We start from the raw sequence: 12,912 nt of genomic DNA, 5'->3' as shown, positions 1-12,912 counted from the left end.
TTCCCTGCCCGACTGCTTCGTGGCCGGGGTAGTGAGGGGAACTCTCGCATCGTGTCATTTCTCCCCACAACTTCACATTTGCGAAGGTTCTTTTTTTTTTTTTCATTCTCCTTCATCCTTCTTTTTTTCCCGCACCAACTCGAGTATCCTTAGCAGTCACTATGAAGAACTTTGCACGACAGCTTAAAGGGAAAATCGCCAAAGTATCCTCAGGCCGTGGAGATGGAGATGGGGACGCTGGACGCCTTGGTGGTACGATTCCGCCGATTGGAAGTACTCGTCCAGAGCTGTATGGCATGTTTCACTTAACGGAAACGGCATCGAGTCAGCCTGCATCTAGCGCTTGTCTTGCAAAAGTCATTGCTGTGCATGGCCTAAACGGCGATGCCTTCACGACATGGACACATTCAAATGGAACCTTGTGGCTTCGGGACTGTCTGCCAGCCTCCATACCCGGATGTCAGGTCTACACCTACGGCTACCCTTCTCAAATATTCACAACCTCATATGCTGGGGTCCGTGATTATGCGCGGCATTTACTCAGCTGTGTCAGGGATTTGCATGAACTGGACCATAATGTAATAAGAACCTCGCAGCTCACGGGATATATATATTGTCGCTGACCGATACAGGAAGAGCCGGTCCCAATTATTTTCGTTTGCCATAGTCTTGGAGGTATTGTTTGCAAACAGGTTGGTACATTACATTACACGTACAGCTCCCGCTCTTATCCTTTGATAGGCATTGGTCTTAGCACACGAAGACGACGTAATTTATCGCAGTACTCTCAAATCTGTTCTCGGTGTTGTATTCTTAGGAACCCCGCATAAGGGAAGTGAAGCAGCGGACATAGGGAAAATCGTTGGACGAATCATAAATCTAGCTGTCCCAAAAGCGACTCGAACTGATTTACTGGGCCATCTGGGTGAAAACTCCCAGGCTCTGAGAGAGCTTGCTTCTTCCTTTCGACACCGTTTGTGCAACCTTGAGGTGGTCACCTTCTACGAAACGCAGCCGATTCCTCCCTTGTCTTCTTTGGTATTTGCCATGCCTTTAAGGTCTGGGAGGAAATACTGACAGACCATAGGTTGTGGAAAGAAGCTCATCCATCCTTGACATTCCCCAGGAGGATATAATTCCTCTGTACGAAAACCATCGAGATATATGCAGATTCTCTGGCCACACTACTAGCTACAAAGCTGTCTCGAGCGCTTTACGTAGGATTGTCACACGTGCAGAAGCGAAAAGGAAGACATCGTCGAAGGAAGATGCTCGTTCATCCCAGAGATGTGAGTTATGAGCGAGCGATATGAGAAAAGATGTGTGATTCATGAGTCTCCAGCTTTTAATGAAATAGAGAAGGGTTGCGTCACCTTGTTCAGCCCGTTCGATATCGACGACTATCATAGACGAATACCCAAGCCCATCAAAAGCACATTCCTTTGGGTAATTTCTCATCCAGTGTTCGTTTCATGGCTCAAGACGGCCAAATCCACCATGATATGGTTCACCGGGTATCCTGGAAGCGGCAAAACAGTCATGTCGTCTTTCTTGACCAGGTATCTTGAAAGAACTGCAAAGGCAGCGATGGAGGATGCGATGGTTTGTGTGTACTTTTGTGACGGAAACATCAACAAACAGAAGGATGCTAGGTCCATTCTTCTCGGTGTTATTTTCCAGATCATTCGCCAGCATCGGTCTCTCATTCAATACGTTCGAAAGTTCTTTGAGATTCAGGGCGTTGGTCTGGCTCAGTCATTGTCGGCGCTATGGAGGCTCTTCCTGGAGCTAACCAGGGATCCCAAGTCTGACATCGTCTATGTTGTACTTGACGCACTGGATGAATGTGAGAACAGAACTTGCAATGAGCTATTAGCCTTGGTCTATGATTTCTTGGAGGAGTCGAAGAGCCCATCATACGATGGTAGCTGTGTCAAGTTTATACTGACCAGTCGCCCGGCATTCATACATTCGAGGGGACGTATGAATTCCCTCTCAAAATATTGTTTTGCTCTGGATGATGGCCAGCAAGGCTATGATGAGGACATCAGAACATATATTCAAGAACGTGTGAAGGAGATTGCCGGATGTCCGCCAGGTTTGAGAGAACACCTCCAAACCACCCTGCAAACGAAGGCCGGCTCAACATTTCTTTGGGTTCACCAGGTGTTCAGAGCTCTGGAAGGAAGTTTTATTACGTCGCATGAAGCCTTCCAGAGTGTCATCAATGCTATCCCAGCCACACTGGAGATGACCTACCAGACGTTCCTGGCAGCAATTCCGCAAAATGAATCAGATACGGCCAATAGACTGCTTCAGTTGATGCTCGGGAGCATGAGACCGCTAACTATAGCCGAAATCAGTATTGCATTTACGATTACCTGGAATCACCAAGACGCAGATCAACTGTCATGCAGTGCCCCTTTCTCGATGCTTCGAACTCTGCAGCTGGTCCTTGGTCCTCTTGTGCGCATTTCGGAATCTAAAGTGTCTTTACTACATCAGACAGTGAAGGAGTTCCTCTTGAACCCAGCGATGTGTGCGAAGCAGTACGTCATGACAGCTGAAGAGTGCGCCTTATGCATGTCAATGGCATGTGCACGTTATCTTCTGCTCTCTGACTTCGTTCACGATGCTTTCGCATATCATCCCTCCCCTGATATGTCTTTGACAGATTCATCATCGGAGTCAGGAAGTTCCAAATCTGATCACATGTTTACTGCTAGCTTCTGGGCCGACGAGACTCAACTTGGGTCTGACCGTCTTTTTAAGGAGCAGTCCGTGGTTACAGAAGAGGCCTGCAAGAGCATCGAAAAGGAGTACCCATTCTATCGCTATGCCGCCTTGCACTGGGCCAGTCATTATTCCGTTTCTGAAAAGTGCGCACCTCCACGTATGAGAAAAGCAGCACGAGACTTGTTAAACAAGACCTTGCCGCAATGCGCCAATTGGTGGCGTTTCTATCAGGCGGAAGCTGATGGGATGAACCATGAATCACACGAGAATCTTGATACCCTCGAACTGGCGGCATACTTCAATTTCAGTGAAATGCTCCGGGACATTCTCGAAGAGCAAGACTTTGTGGATGCGAATGCGAGCAAATGCAGAGCACTGTTTTGGGCCTCCTTCAAGGGTAATGTCGAAAGCATCAGGATCCTATTGCACGCCGGTACCGACCCGACCTTTCGGTCATTCGAACAACAGACAGCGCTGACTATTGCCGCGGAAAAAGGCCATAAGGAGAGCGTCGTGGTACTTCTTGAACATCCCCACACAAACATCAATTGTCAAGGGCGGCGTGGGCGAAGTGCATTATCATTTGCTGCAGCCAATGGTCACCATGACATTGTGCGATTGTTGCTCGCCAACGGAGAAATCTTACCAGACCAGGTCGATGAGAATGGGTGTACTGCATTAATATGGGCGATATCGGGCGGAGATACGCAGATTGTTCAGGATATTGTAGACCACAACAGTGTCAATGTTAACCACCAGGATGAGACAGGTCGAACAGCCGTGTCTTGGGCGGCTGGCGAAGGGAAGACAGATATTCTGAAGAAGTTACTGAAGGACAAACGAGCTGATATGAACATATCAGACAAAAGGGGCCTCTCTCCATTGATATGGGCGACGCGTCTAGGCCAGACGCAGACCGTGCGGCTCTTGGTGAGAAGTAAGGAAGTAAGGGTAGATACTGTCGACAAAGATCTCCGTGGTCCTATCTCATGGGCATGTGGACAGGGGCACCATGAAGTCTTGCGGATACTTATCAAATATAGGTGCCCGGGGATCAACCAAAAAGATGTTGACGGGTGGAGTCCTATCGCCTGGGCTATACAATGTGACGCTCCAGAAATCATCGAAACCCTGCTCTTGACTGGTGAGATCGATCTGGAAGCGAATGACGGCAATGGTAAAACGGCGTTGTGGTGGGCTGTCAGCTACGGACACATCAGGAATGTCAAAACCCTGCTTCGTGAAGGAGCAAATCCGAAGGCTAGGACTAAGGATGGTGTATCAGTCATAGATGTAGCTAGAGATTCGGGACGATCAGATATTGTCACAGAACTCTCCAAGGCACTATAGTTGCCACAAACAGCAGACACAAGGAAGTATGAATGGTCAACGTCTCAGAACAATTCTCAGAGCCCCGGTAGTCCATGGAAGTGACTCTACGAAAAGAAAGTAGTCCGCAGATCAGGGATTCTGTATCAATACAACTAAAATACACATGGCAAATCTGCGTGGCATCTACATCTGACAATGAGGTTGAATCCACCACATATCAATCGCAATGGTTTACACTGTTGTGACAGGTACCTTGTATGATAAAAAAAACATTGGGGGGAAAGTTGTTCTCCGATAAACAGGTCTAGAAAGCACAATGAAAAGTCGTCATAGAAAAGTCTTCAGGTACTTTAAAAAGAATGTATAGATCAGCTCGAGAGCAAAAGAAGGCACTTACAGTTGCAAGGCCACGCCTACTTTCGAGGAAGCCCGATTATTGTGGATCCGCGTCACCGGCTTACCAGAGAGCTAGATCCAGGCTGCAATCTCAGGCCATCCAGCCCCTCTAACGTTTCCCGCTTTATTCACTTATTCGCCGTAGACTCCTTAATTCTGTGATTCGCCATTCTAAATATTTGTTACCAAGCGTCTTAATTATTGCCGAGACCGACAGTGCTGGAGTCCGAGAATGCATTGAAGAGCGACCGTCAATGATTACGAAGGGGCAAATTCTGGCAAACATTCTTGTATCATAGCTGCCGACGGCATGGATGAGAACAATTTGATGTAGACGCTTTGATCGGATTAGTAAAACCTGGCACTGCCTTGAGTCTCACAGTCAGACAGTTTAACGGGAATCAATACTTCCAGGATGCGGTATGGGCTGACCTCAATGATGTGTTGACCCTCTGGCGCTAGGGCGACATTTCATACATCCTGGGCTCGGCAAAAAGTTTCAGAAGCATTTACCAAACTTGGTGTCACTTTCAAGCGACAAGTTGTTGAATGCAAGGGCCAAGCCATGAGCGAGGCAGAAGCACAAAAATGGTGGGACGAGCTGCGAAATATCCGTTACGCATTTGATATTTTTGACTGAGCACTGAGTGCCTAATTTTGGCCTCCCGACTTCAGAGTTTTTGTCAATTTGGCCATGGCATTGCCGACGGATAGACTTGATTTTAGACATTATACTGCTACTTCCATCTCAACTCAATAGACTCATAGTATATGTTCGTTTTCGTGAACCCCCTGAATTGAACGGACTCTTGGCAATGCAAAATGAAGTTATTCCATGAATAAAAATAAAAGTCAGCTAGTTTGCCGGTTTGTCCCACAGGCAGACAGACTTTAGAAATTATGGGGACGACAGAAAGGAGCGGAGGCCGAGGCCGAGGCCGAGCCAAAGGCCGGACTCATTGGCTTGGCCGTAGATTTCCTTCTACGGACGGGCAAAAGCTAATTTGAGTCCATGGGGACTAGCTCACCAACAGCTCGGCCTCTGATCAACCACATATCGGCATGATCGTAGAAACACCGATATCCCTTTTCGTTCTCGGTTTGTAAATTCTCTTTGGATAATGAAAAGCCACAAACAATTGTCAAATGCAGTTTCAAATACCTCCCGTCATAATAATCAATTGTTAGCGATCGATGAAGAAGAGAAGGTGAATTTGCTTCATCATTCATTGACAACCAAGTGAAAGGGTCAAGATGGCTCCGGGAAGCCCAGCCGCGACTGAACAACTTCAAATGGGACAGCGACGAGTTCTGGCCTGCATCTAACTACCTTCTGCCAGAACAGTACTGCCACAGTTCTTGGCGTGGCGTTTCCAGCCAATCAGCGTGCCGGATTCACCCATTTTCAAATCAATGTGTTGACTTTACTTCTATGCGATACGGTAATTTTGAGCTCTATTTCGGATGCACGCGAATAGCAGGTATATATGCTATTTAATTCTAATTACCAACTTTCCGCAGCTCTTTTTATGCAGTTTTAGTGCTTTTATCGTCGATCGAGTCCGAAAGACGACCTTTGCAACTTTTAGCCACACTTCCTTTTGCAAATTGTTATTCCAACTCGAATAAAATGGTTGGTGGACCTGGGACCTGGGACCCTCCGGCAGCTGGAACCCTCTGGCAGGACCTTCTGGGAACAACTGGACCTTCTGGGAATAACTGGATCTTTTGGCTGTATAAACTGGGAACTGGACTGGGAACTGGACTGGCTGTAGAACTGGCTATAGAACTGGCTATAGAACTGGCTATAGAACTGGCTATAGAACTGGCTATAGAACTGGCTATAGAACTGGCTATAGAACTGGCTATAGAACTGGCTATAGAACTGGCTATAGAACTGGCTATAGAACTGGCTATAGAACTGGCTATAGAACTGGCTATAGAACTGGCTGTTATACACCCCCTTAGCCTTGGGGTGCCGCTTGGTTGGCCGCGCAGCGGCCAACTAAGCGGCTAACCCTAAGGTGATATGAGTTGCCCGCCCACGGCGGGCAAGTCATGTCAGCTTGTTCCATGTCGAAACAGGAAGCTCCGCTGCGATCACAAGTTTCCTTGCGGTAACTGCTCCCGGGGCAAGAATTGGGTATGTTCCTATGCCGCCAGGGCAAGCGGAAACCCGGCGAATCGGACTCAACAACACGGCATCCCGACTCCGAGAGGATCCTCGACCACCCGAGAGGTGACCTCGGCGGTGATCCGAGACGCCGCAGAGCCTGCTTCCACACTTAGTGATGGTGTGCGGAGGTCTCGTCGAGGAGAAACATGGCATTCATCAACTGTGGCGAGCCTCTTGCTCACGCCCTCGGCATCGTCGCCCTCGTTTTCGGCGCCGGGCGGGCGCAGGCTCGCTGCTGGTACCGTGACAATGGGCATGACCAGCCGTAGTTCTCAAGAGCCTAGTCCGGAGCACGCTGGGATGACGCCAATTGCCACGGCACTGGAAACCATGACCAGCCCAATTAAAGGATTCATGATGAAATCTAGGTACTTTTCACCGAGTACCTGGTTCTACTCGGCCTTGCTTGTACGCCTGATGAGACCCTTGTACCTACCGGCATGCCAACTTGACACATACTGAAAGTCATAGGTGCCAGACGCTTTATCCTGGTTTGACCGAGTGAATGAAGAAAAAGGAGAGACTTGGCAGATAATGCAGAGTTGCAAGTCCTTGTCCCAGCGCCTTCAGCAAAAGCGACAAATTCCGTGGGTTCATGGTGAGTACGGAACATGCCTACCGTCCAAAGAGACGGCAGATATCTTGATTGACAAGTATCTGCGGACATTTGAGACGGTTCAGCGAATCCTGCATGTTCCCACCTTTCGGCGCGAATATCGCATGTTTTGGGAAAATCAAAGCCAGGCGCCCTTTGATTTTCTCATCAAGATGCAGCTGTGTTTTTCCCTTGGGGCGTGCCTGTATGACGATATCTTCTCCTTGCGACCGCAAGCCCTGCAGTGGATACGCGAAGCATCGGCGTGGACAGAGTCGTTTGACAGCCCCAACCTGTCCATCTCTGGCGTCCAGATCATGTGCCTCCTCTCCCTCGCGCAGAATGTCGTGCAGGAGCTCATTGGAGATCGAACTTGGATTCGGTCAGGGGCGCTCATTCGCTTGGCCATGGCCATTGGTCTGCATCGTGACCCGACAAAGCTGCCCTCCATGCCCGCTGCGCAAGGTGAGATGCGTCGCCGGCTTTGGACCACAGTCCTCGAATTGGCCCTCAGCTCGTGTCTCGATGCAGGTGGAACCCTGCTGATCTCGTTGCGAGACTTTGACTGCATGCTACCCATGAATCTCGACGATACACAGCTCGATTTTGATGACAACGGTGACTTGTTGGCGAGCGACTCCGCGACATATACCGACACGACTCTACAGATTGCTTTAGCTCAGACTTTCCCAGCCAGACTGGCTATTGCAGAGTATGCAAATGGATTCAACTCTGAGCAATCGTACGACAAGACGTTGAGGTTAGCCGCCGACTTGAAATCAGCCACGACTCGTTTCGGAGAGTCGATCAAGGTCCACCACGCCAAGATCACCGATTTCCAGCGTCGTTACTATGAAATGGTCATGGATCGTTACATGTTCATGCTTCATATCCCGTACGCTACTGTCGCTCTGAAAGACTCGGCGTTTCTTCTCTCGAGGGATACATGTGTTGATGCGGCGCTGAGACTTTCCTACGCGGCATTAGACTCACGATTGATGCCAGACGCCTTCCTGGACTCGGCGCGGGCGGCCATGGTCGTCACCGCCCCTTGCCAAGACTACGTCCGCCTGGTGCTCTGCGGAGCTGGGCTATTCAGGGCCACCCAGACACAAGCACTAATGATCATTGCCGCCGAGCTACATGCTCGTCTAGTCAATTGGTCAGAAGGCGCATGCCTGGATACGACGGGGCCTCTGGGTACCCTGCGTGGACAGGAACTGTTGTCATTTCTGCGTGTCGGCGTCGAATGGACCAAGTGTCGCATATTGGCTGGCCAGGACAACATCAAGGACTATGTCTTCCAAGCTGCTATACTTGCCGGAATCACCGCAATGATTGAGGGGGGTTCGGTCAAGGAGGCTACAGATAACGAGGGCAAAGAGGCATGTATCAAAGCTAAAGCACTCTTGGTGAACTTGGTTGGGGATGATGAGCCCAGCAACACGGGACAAGCTGGTGTTGCCGAAGACTCATGGAATTTCCATGCAAATGACTTTTGGACTGCCGATTGGGCTGATTGTACTGGGTCTTTTGTAATCCCACAATGAATCTCAGTTCGGTACAGAGCATATAATGCTCTTCGTCCCAAGCGAGACAATATGACATGACACGGTGGCACACGACTGTCATGAAAAGAGGTCAATCTGTGAATACCTATTGCCCGTCAGGTAAGCTTCTTGTGCTGCATTTGCTAGACTTTTGTAACAGCACGGTCCAAAGAAACAACCATGTGTCCCAGATCGCTTGTCATGACTGGCTGGCGACAGCATAGGTGCTTTTTCCGATGTAAGCGGGGTAATCAGAAACGTGAGTGAACAACAATCCGGCTAAGATCGCGTTGCATCGCATGCACAAGTGTTTTCTTGCTCATTCAGCTGGGGGTGATTGAGATCCACATGCTGGTGCATATCCACTACGGAATACCGACGATTACACACATGGCGGAATAAACCCACGTTAGCTTTTGTTCTGTGTTCCATGCATCTTTCAAGAAAGGAAGAGTAAGAAGAAAAGCATCCGATCTCCGAGCCAATCTGGAGGGGAAAGCAGGGGTTGGAGGTTCTGGATTTTCTTGGCTTTGCCAGCATTAGCTTGTTACCTTATTTGGCTGATGGGAGTTGGGTTGGCCAATGAACAAACGACATCTGCCTACCTCGCCAACCTTGATAGCTCTCTCGCGATGCTTCCCCCCATGTCTCTTCCCAGTCGTCAGGACCAAAGTTGGTGCTTCAAAAAAAAAAAAAAAAAAAAAAACGTACTCGATTATGATGGCAATGCTCAATGACGACACTGGGGTTTCATTTGCGTTGGAACCCTCATTGAACGTTACCCAGGTTGTACCAGGCAAGGCAGGATACCATCATAGTTGCTAAGCTCCAGCTGCGGGGGGTGGGCGAGACAATTGGGGAAAAGTATGTCTAGCTGAGTTTAGATCGCCATAAGCTTGGCATCATTGGAAGAAAACCAAAGGCGCGCCGTCACTTCCCGGCGGATAGCAATCTATTCCAGGAACATCATCTCATTGCCCCCCTGTCGGCAGCATATCGGTCAATGGATGCAACCTTTGGCTGAAATTCGAGCAATGACGAGCTCCATCTCCAAAAAGGCAACATTTGTGGCTCAGATGCTCAAGGCGTAGTAGGTACTTGCCGACCAGGTATACGTCAATAGTCTCGCTAGTGTCTTCTGCTAAGGCCTTTGGTACTCTTTCCCGCTATACACAGCACAGCTGTCGTCGATCACAATCCTGAGCTACCACTGTTGGTTGATCGTGGCTACGTCGACTACTTGTCGATCCAAAGCCGATAGATCACATATGCTTTTCCCCCTTAGCACATGCTTACTTGGGCCAATGGCTGTTCTCTCCTGGTGAGACAAGCTGCCTCCTCAGTGGAGGATGTCCTACCACTTGGCTGTAAACAGTGACGTCGCTGCAGCCCATGTTTGCGGTTCGAGATCAAGCTTTCAAGCACAAGCTTCCCCTCACTGATAGGAGGCAGCCAGCTTCTTGGATGGCATACAAGTTCGGGTTCTTCTGAGTATAAGAAGCCAGTGTTGGCTCTTGCGTGTTACTTTTTGCTCACTTCTGCTATACCCATACACCATATTTCTACAATCTCACAAATAAACTACCAGTAACACATCATGTCTGGCTACGGTAACAACAACGACGACGTAAGGATTTCCCGGCACGTGATGAATAACTTGAGACTAACAAACTCACTGATATAGTCCTACGGCGGTGACAACACGAGCTACGTAAGTCTCATCAGTTCTAGCTCCACCAAACTCAATCATCCAACTTACACATCAATTGCAGGGCTCAAGTGGCAACCGTGGAAACGATTCTTATGGATCCGGCGGAAATGATTCCTACGGTTCCGGCCGTGGAGATTTCAGCTCCGGCCAAGGAGGCCTCGGCTCATCTGGCGGCCTGAACCGTCGCGACGACGACGACAGCTTCGGATCCGCCGGTGGCAACCGCCGCGGCGACACCTTTGGCTCCTCGGGTGGCGGCCTCGGTCGTGACGACAACTCGTCCTTTGGCTCTGGCGGCGCTGCTGGCTACGGCTCCTCGGGCGCTGGTAATGACAGCTACGGCTCGTCCGGCCGGACCGGCGGCCGTGGAGGTGATGACTCCTACGGCAGCTCTGGTCTCGGTGGTAGTGACAGCTACGGTTCTTCTGGCCGCACCGGTGGCAGAGGTGGTGACGACTCCTACGGTAGCTCTGGCCTTGGCGGCAGCGACAGCTATGGCTCGTCTGGAAGAACCGGCGGCCGTGGTGATGACGATTCTTATGGCAGCTCTGGTCTGGGCGGCAGCGACAGCTATGGCTCGTCGGGAAGAACCGGTGGCCGTGGTGGCGATGACAGCTACGGCAGCGGTGGTGGCTCTGGCCTCGGCTCGTATGTGTTACCATCTCCTTAAGTTGATATTTCATCATCGCGTACTAACCCTGACTCTGATAGAAGCGGTGGTTATGGCGGTTCTGGTCGTGATGATTACGACAACAGCCGCTCCAGCGGCAAGGATTCTACGGCAGGCAAGTTTATGGAAAAGGCCGGCAACATTCTCGGAAGCGACAACCTCGAGCAGAAGGGTCGCCAGAAGCGCGACCAAGCTCGTGACGACTACTAGACTGGGCCTGGTAGTTTATGTCTAAGTACATAAAGTACTGAGGACTAATTAATGAAAATAAATAATCCAACCATTTTTCTCTTCGCGGTTTCGTATATTGTATGAACAGTGAAGACTTGAATTGCTTAGCATGTACGGTATGGCACGCCATCATATACTAACACCCAGCTGGATGGTGTTTGGCAAATGTAATTGCTGCAGTTTTTTGCTCCTTCGTTCTGTACTGAGACATGGCCGAATTTGGCAGCAATCATAGCTAATGAATTTGTCTTGCAAACTCTTCAGTAACTAAATCAAGTTTGTTACATGTAAATATGCTCTTAGTCCAGATTACTCGTACAATTCTGGTCCCTAATTATAATCTCATGGGATTGCAGTCGTTGGCTGTACTGCGGAGCGTGCAACTCTCACATGTCACAACAGGTGGATGGAGCTAGCGGTTATAGACAGCGAACGGCCATCAGTATAATTCCTCTCTCCACATCCGAACTCGGCGCCTTTACAATAATTCAACACCCAAGTCCAAAACCTTTTATCCACACCATTTCAATCATTCGTTGCCGACCAAAGTAATCAATACTTGCAACCATACTTGACAGCTGATACAGAATAGCATAACCGTTGCGGCGGTCTTAGACTACAATAAGAAAATCTTTTCTCAACAACAACCACGGTGAGATGGCCGAGTTGGTTATGGCGCCAGGTTAAGGTCACCTTAACACCTACTTCCTGGTACGGAAACGTGCGTGGGTTCAAGTCCCACTCTCATCATTGCTTCCTCCAGATTCAATCTGGAAACCTTTCTTTTTTGCATTTTTATACAGTTTTCCTATTTGGGGCAATTCAAGTATATGCAGGCTACCTGCGCGTGTTGGATTCTTTTTCCTCTCCCCTCCTCTTTCCGAGTGAAAGTCCCATCATGCCCTTTTTCTTATCTTCTCATATTCACAACCAAAATATGCTCTGCAGTCGTGCAAATACTTGCATAGAGCTGGATAATACGCAGGTTTCCCAATAGCTTGTCTGGCTGTGATCAGCTGTGATCAGTGCCTACCTGTCTGCCCCGCACTGATTTGGACTAGGGCCATAAAAATTTTTATAGTCGCCCGAGACTCGCGGCCCAGCGACACCATAAAAAGATAAAGAAAAAGGGTAAAAATGCAAAAAGAAACAATGCATCGTCGTTTAGATCTCCGACACGGGGAATCGAACCCCGGGCATGACGGATCAAAGATGAGAGCGTCATATGTTAGCCACTACACCATATCGGATGTGATGATCTTTGTTTGTTGTTGAATTGAGGGTCTCGTAATAGTCTATATGAAGCCTCACTTTTCTTGTTTCTGCTGATCCACACCTGGGAAGAAAATTCCTTGCGGTGAGAGGTCTGACTCGCGGAACATTTCAACATGGTGGAGATGTGAGTGGTTCTGAATAAGTCTACAGATCAGTCGGGAGCCTAGTGGTCGAGGTTGGTTACGAGTGGAGTGAAGGTACTTGTTCTTGGGCATTAAATCAGGAACCCAGTAGGTAGAT

At 49.1% G+C, this 12,912-nt stretch overlaps 3 protein-coding genes across 3 annotated transcripts; all 3 read left to right on the top strand.

Moving 5' to 3' along the window:
* Window positions 1-161: 161 nt before the first annotated feature.
* On the top strand, window positions 162-4,086 carry PFICI_07505 (uncharacterized protein; the record flags this gene model as incomplete). Its single annotated transcript, XM_007836086.1, has 5 exons — window positions 162-578; window positions 633-692; window positions 742-1,038; window positions 1,088-1,289; window positions 1,343-4,086. The coding sequence occupies 5 exons, from the start codon at window positions 162-164 to the stop codon at window positions 4,084-4,086; spliced, it is 3,720 nt and encodes a 1,239-aa protein (XP_007834277.1).
* A 3,088-nt stretch (window positions 4,087-7,174) lies between these two features.
* PFICI_07504 (uncharacterized protein) lies at window positions 7,175-8,785 on the top strand (the record flags this gene model as incomplete). The annotated part of the gene is made up of 1 exon (XM_007836085.1): window positions 7,175-8,785. One exon carries the CDS (start codon window positions 7,175-7,177, stop codon window positions 8,783-8,785), a length of 1,611 nt encoding a protein of 536 aa, XP_007834276.1.
* Window positions 8,786-10,382: 1,597 nt separating this feature from the next.
* On the top strand, window positions 10,383-11,376 carry PFICI_07503 (uncharacterized protein; the record flags this gene model as incomplete). Its single annotated transcript, XM_007836084.1, has 4 exons — window positions 10,383-10,412; window positions 10,470-10,496; window positions 10,558-11,144; window positions 11,208-11,376. The coding sequence occupies 4 exons, from the start codon at window positions 10,383-10,385 to the stop codon at window positions 11,374-11,376; spliced, it is 813 nt and encodes a 270-aa protein (XP_007834275.1).
* Between the last annotated feature and the right edge of the window lie 1,536 nt (window positions 11,377-12,912).

Source organism: Pestalotiopsis fici (assembly GCF_000516985.1).
Source record: "Pestalotiopsis fici W106-1 unplaced genomic scaffold PFICI_Scf_5, whole genome shotgun sequence".
In the NCBI taxonomy this organism is placed as follows: Eukaryota; Fungi; Ascomycota; class Sordariomycetes; order Amphisphaeriales; family Sporocadaceae; genus Pestalotiopsis; species Pestalotiopsis fici.
Note: the sequence above shows the minus strand (reverse complement) of the source record. Positions and strands in the feature narration are given on the sequence as shown.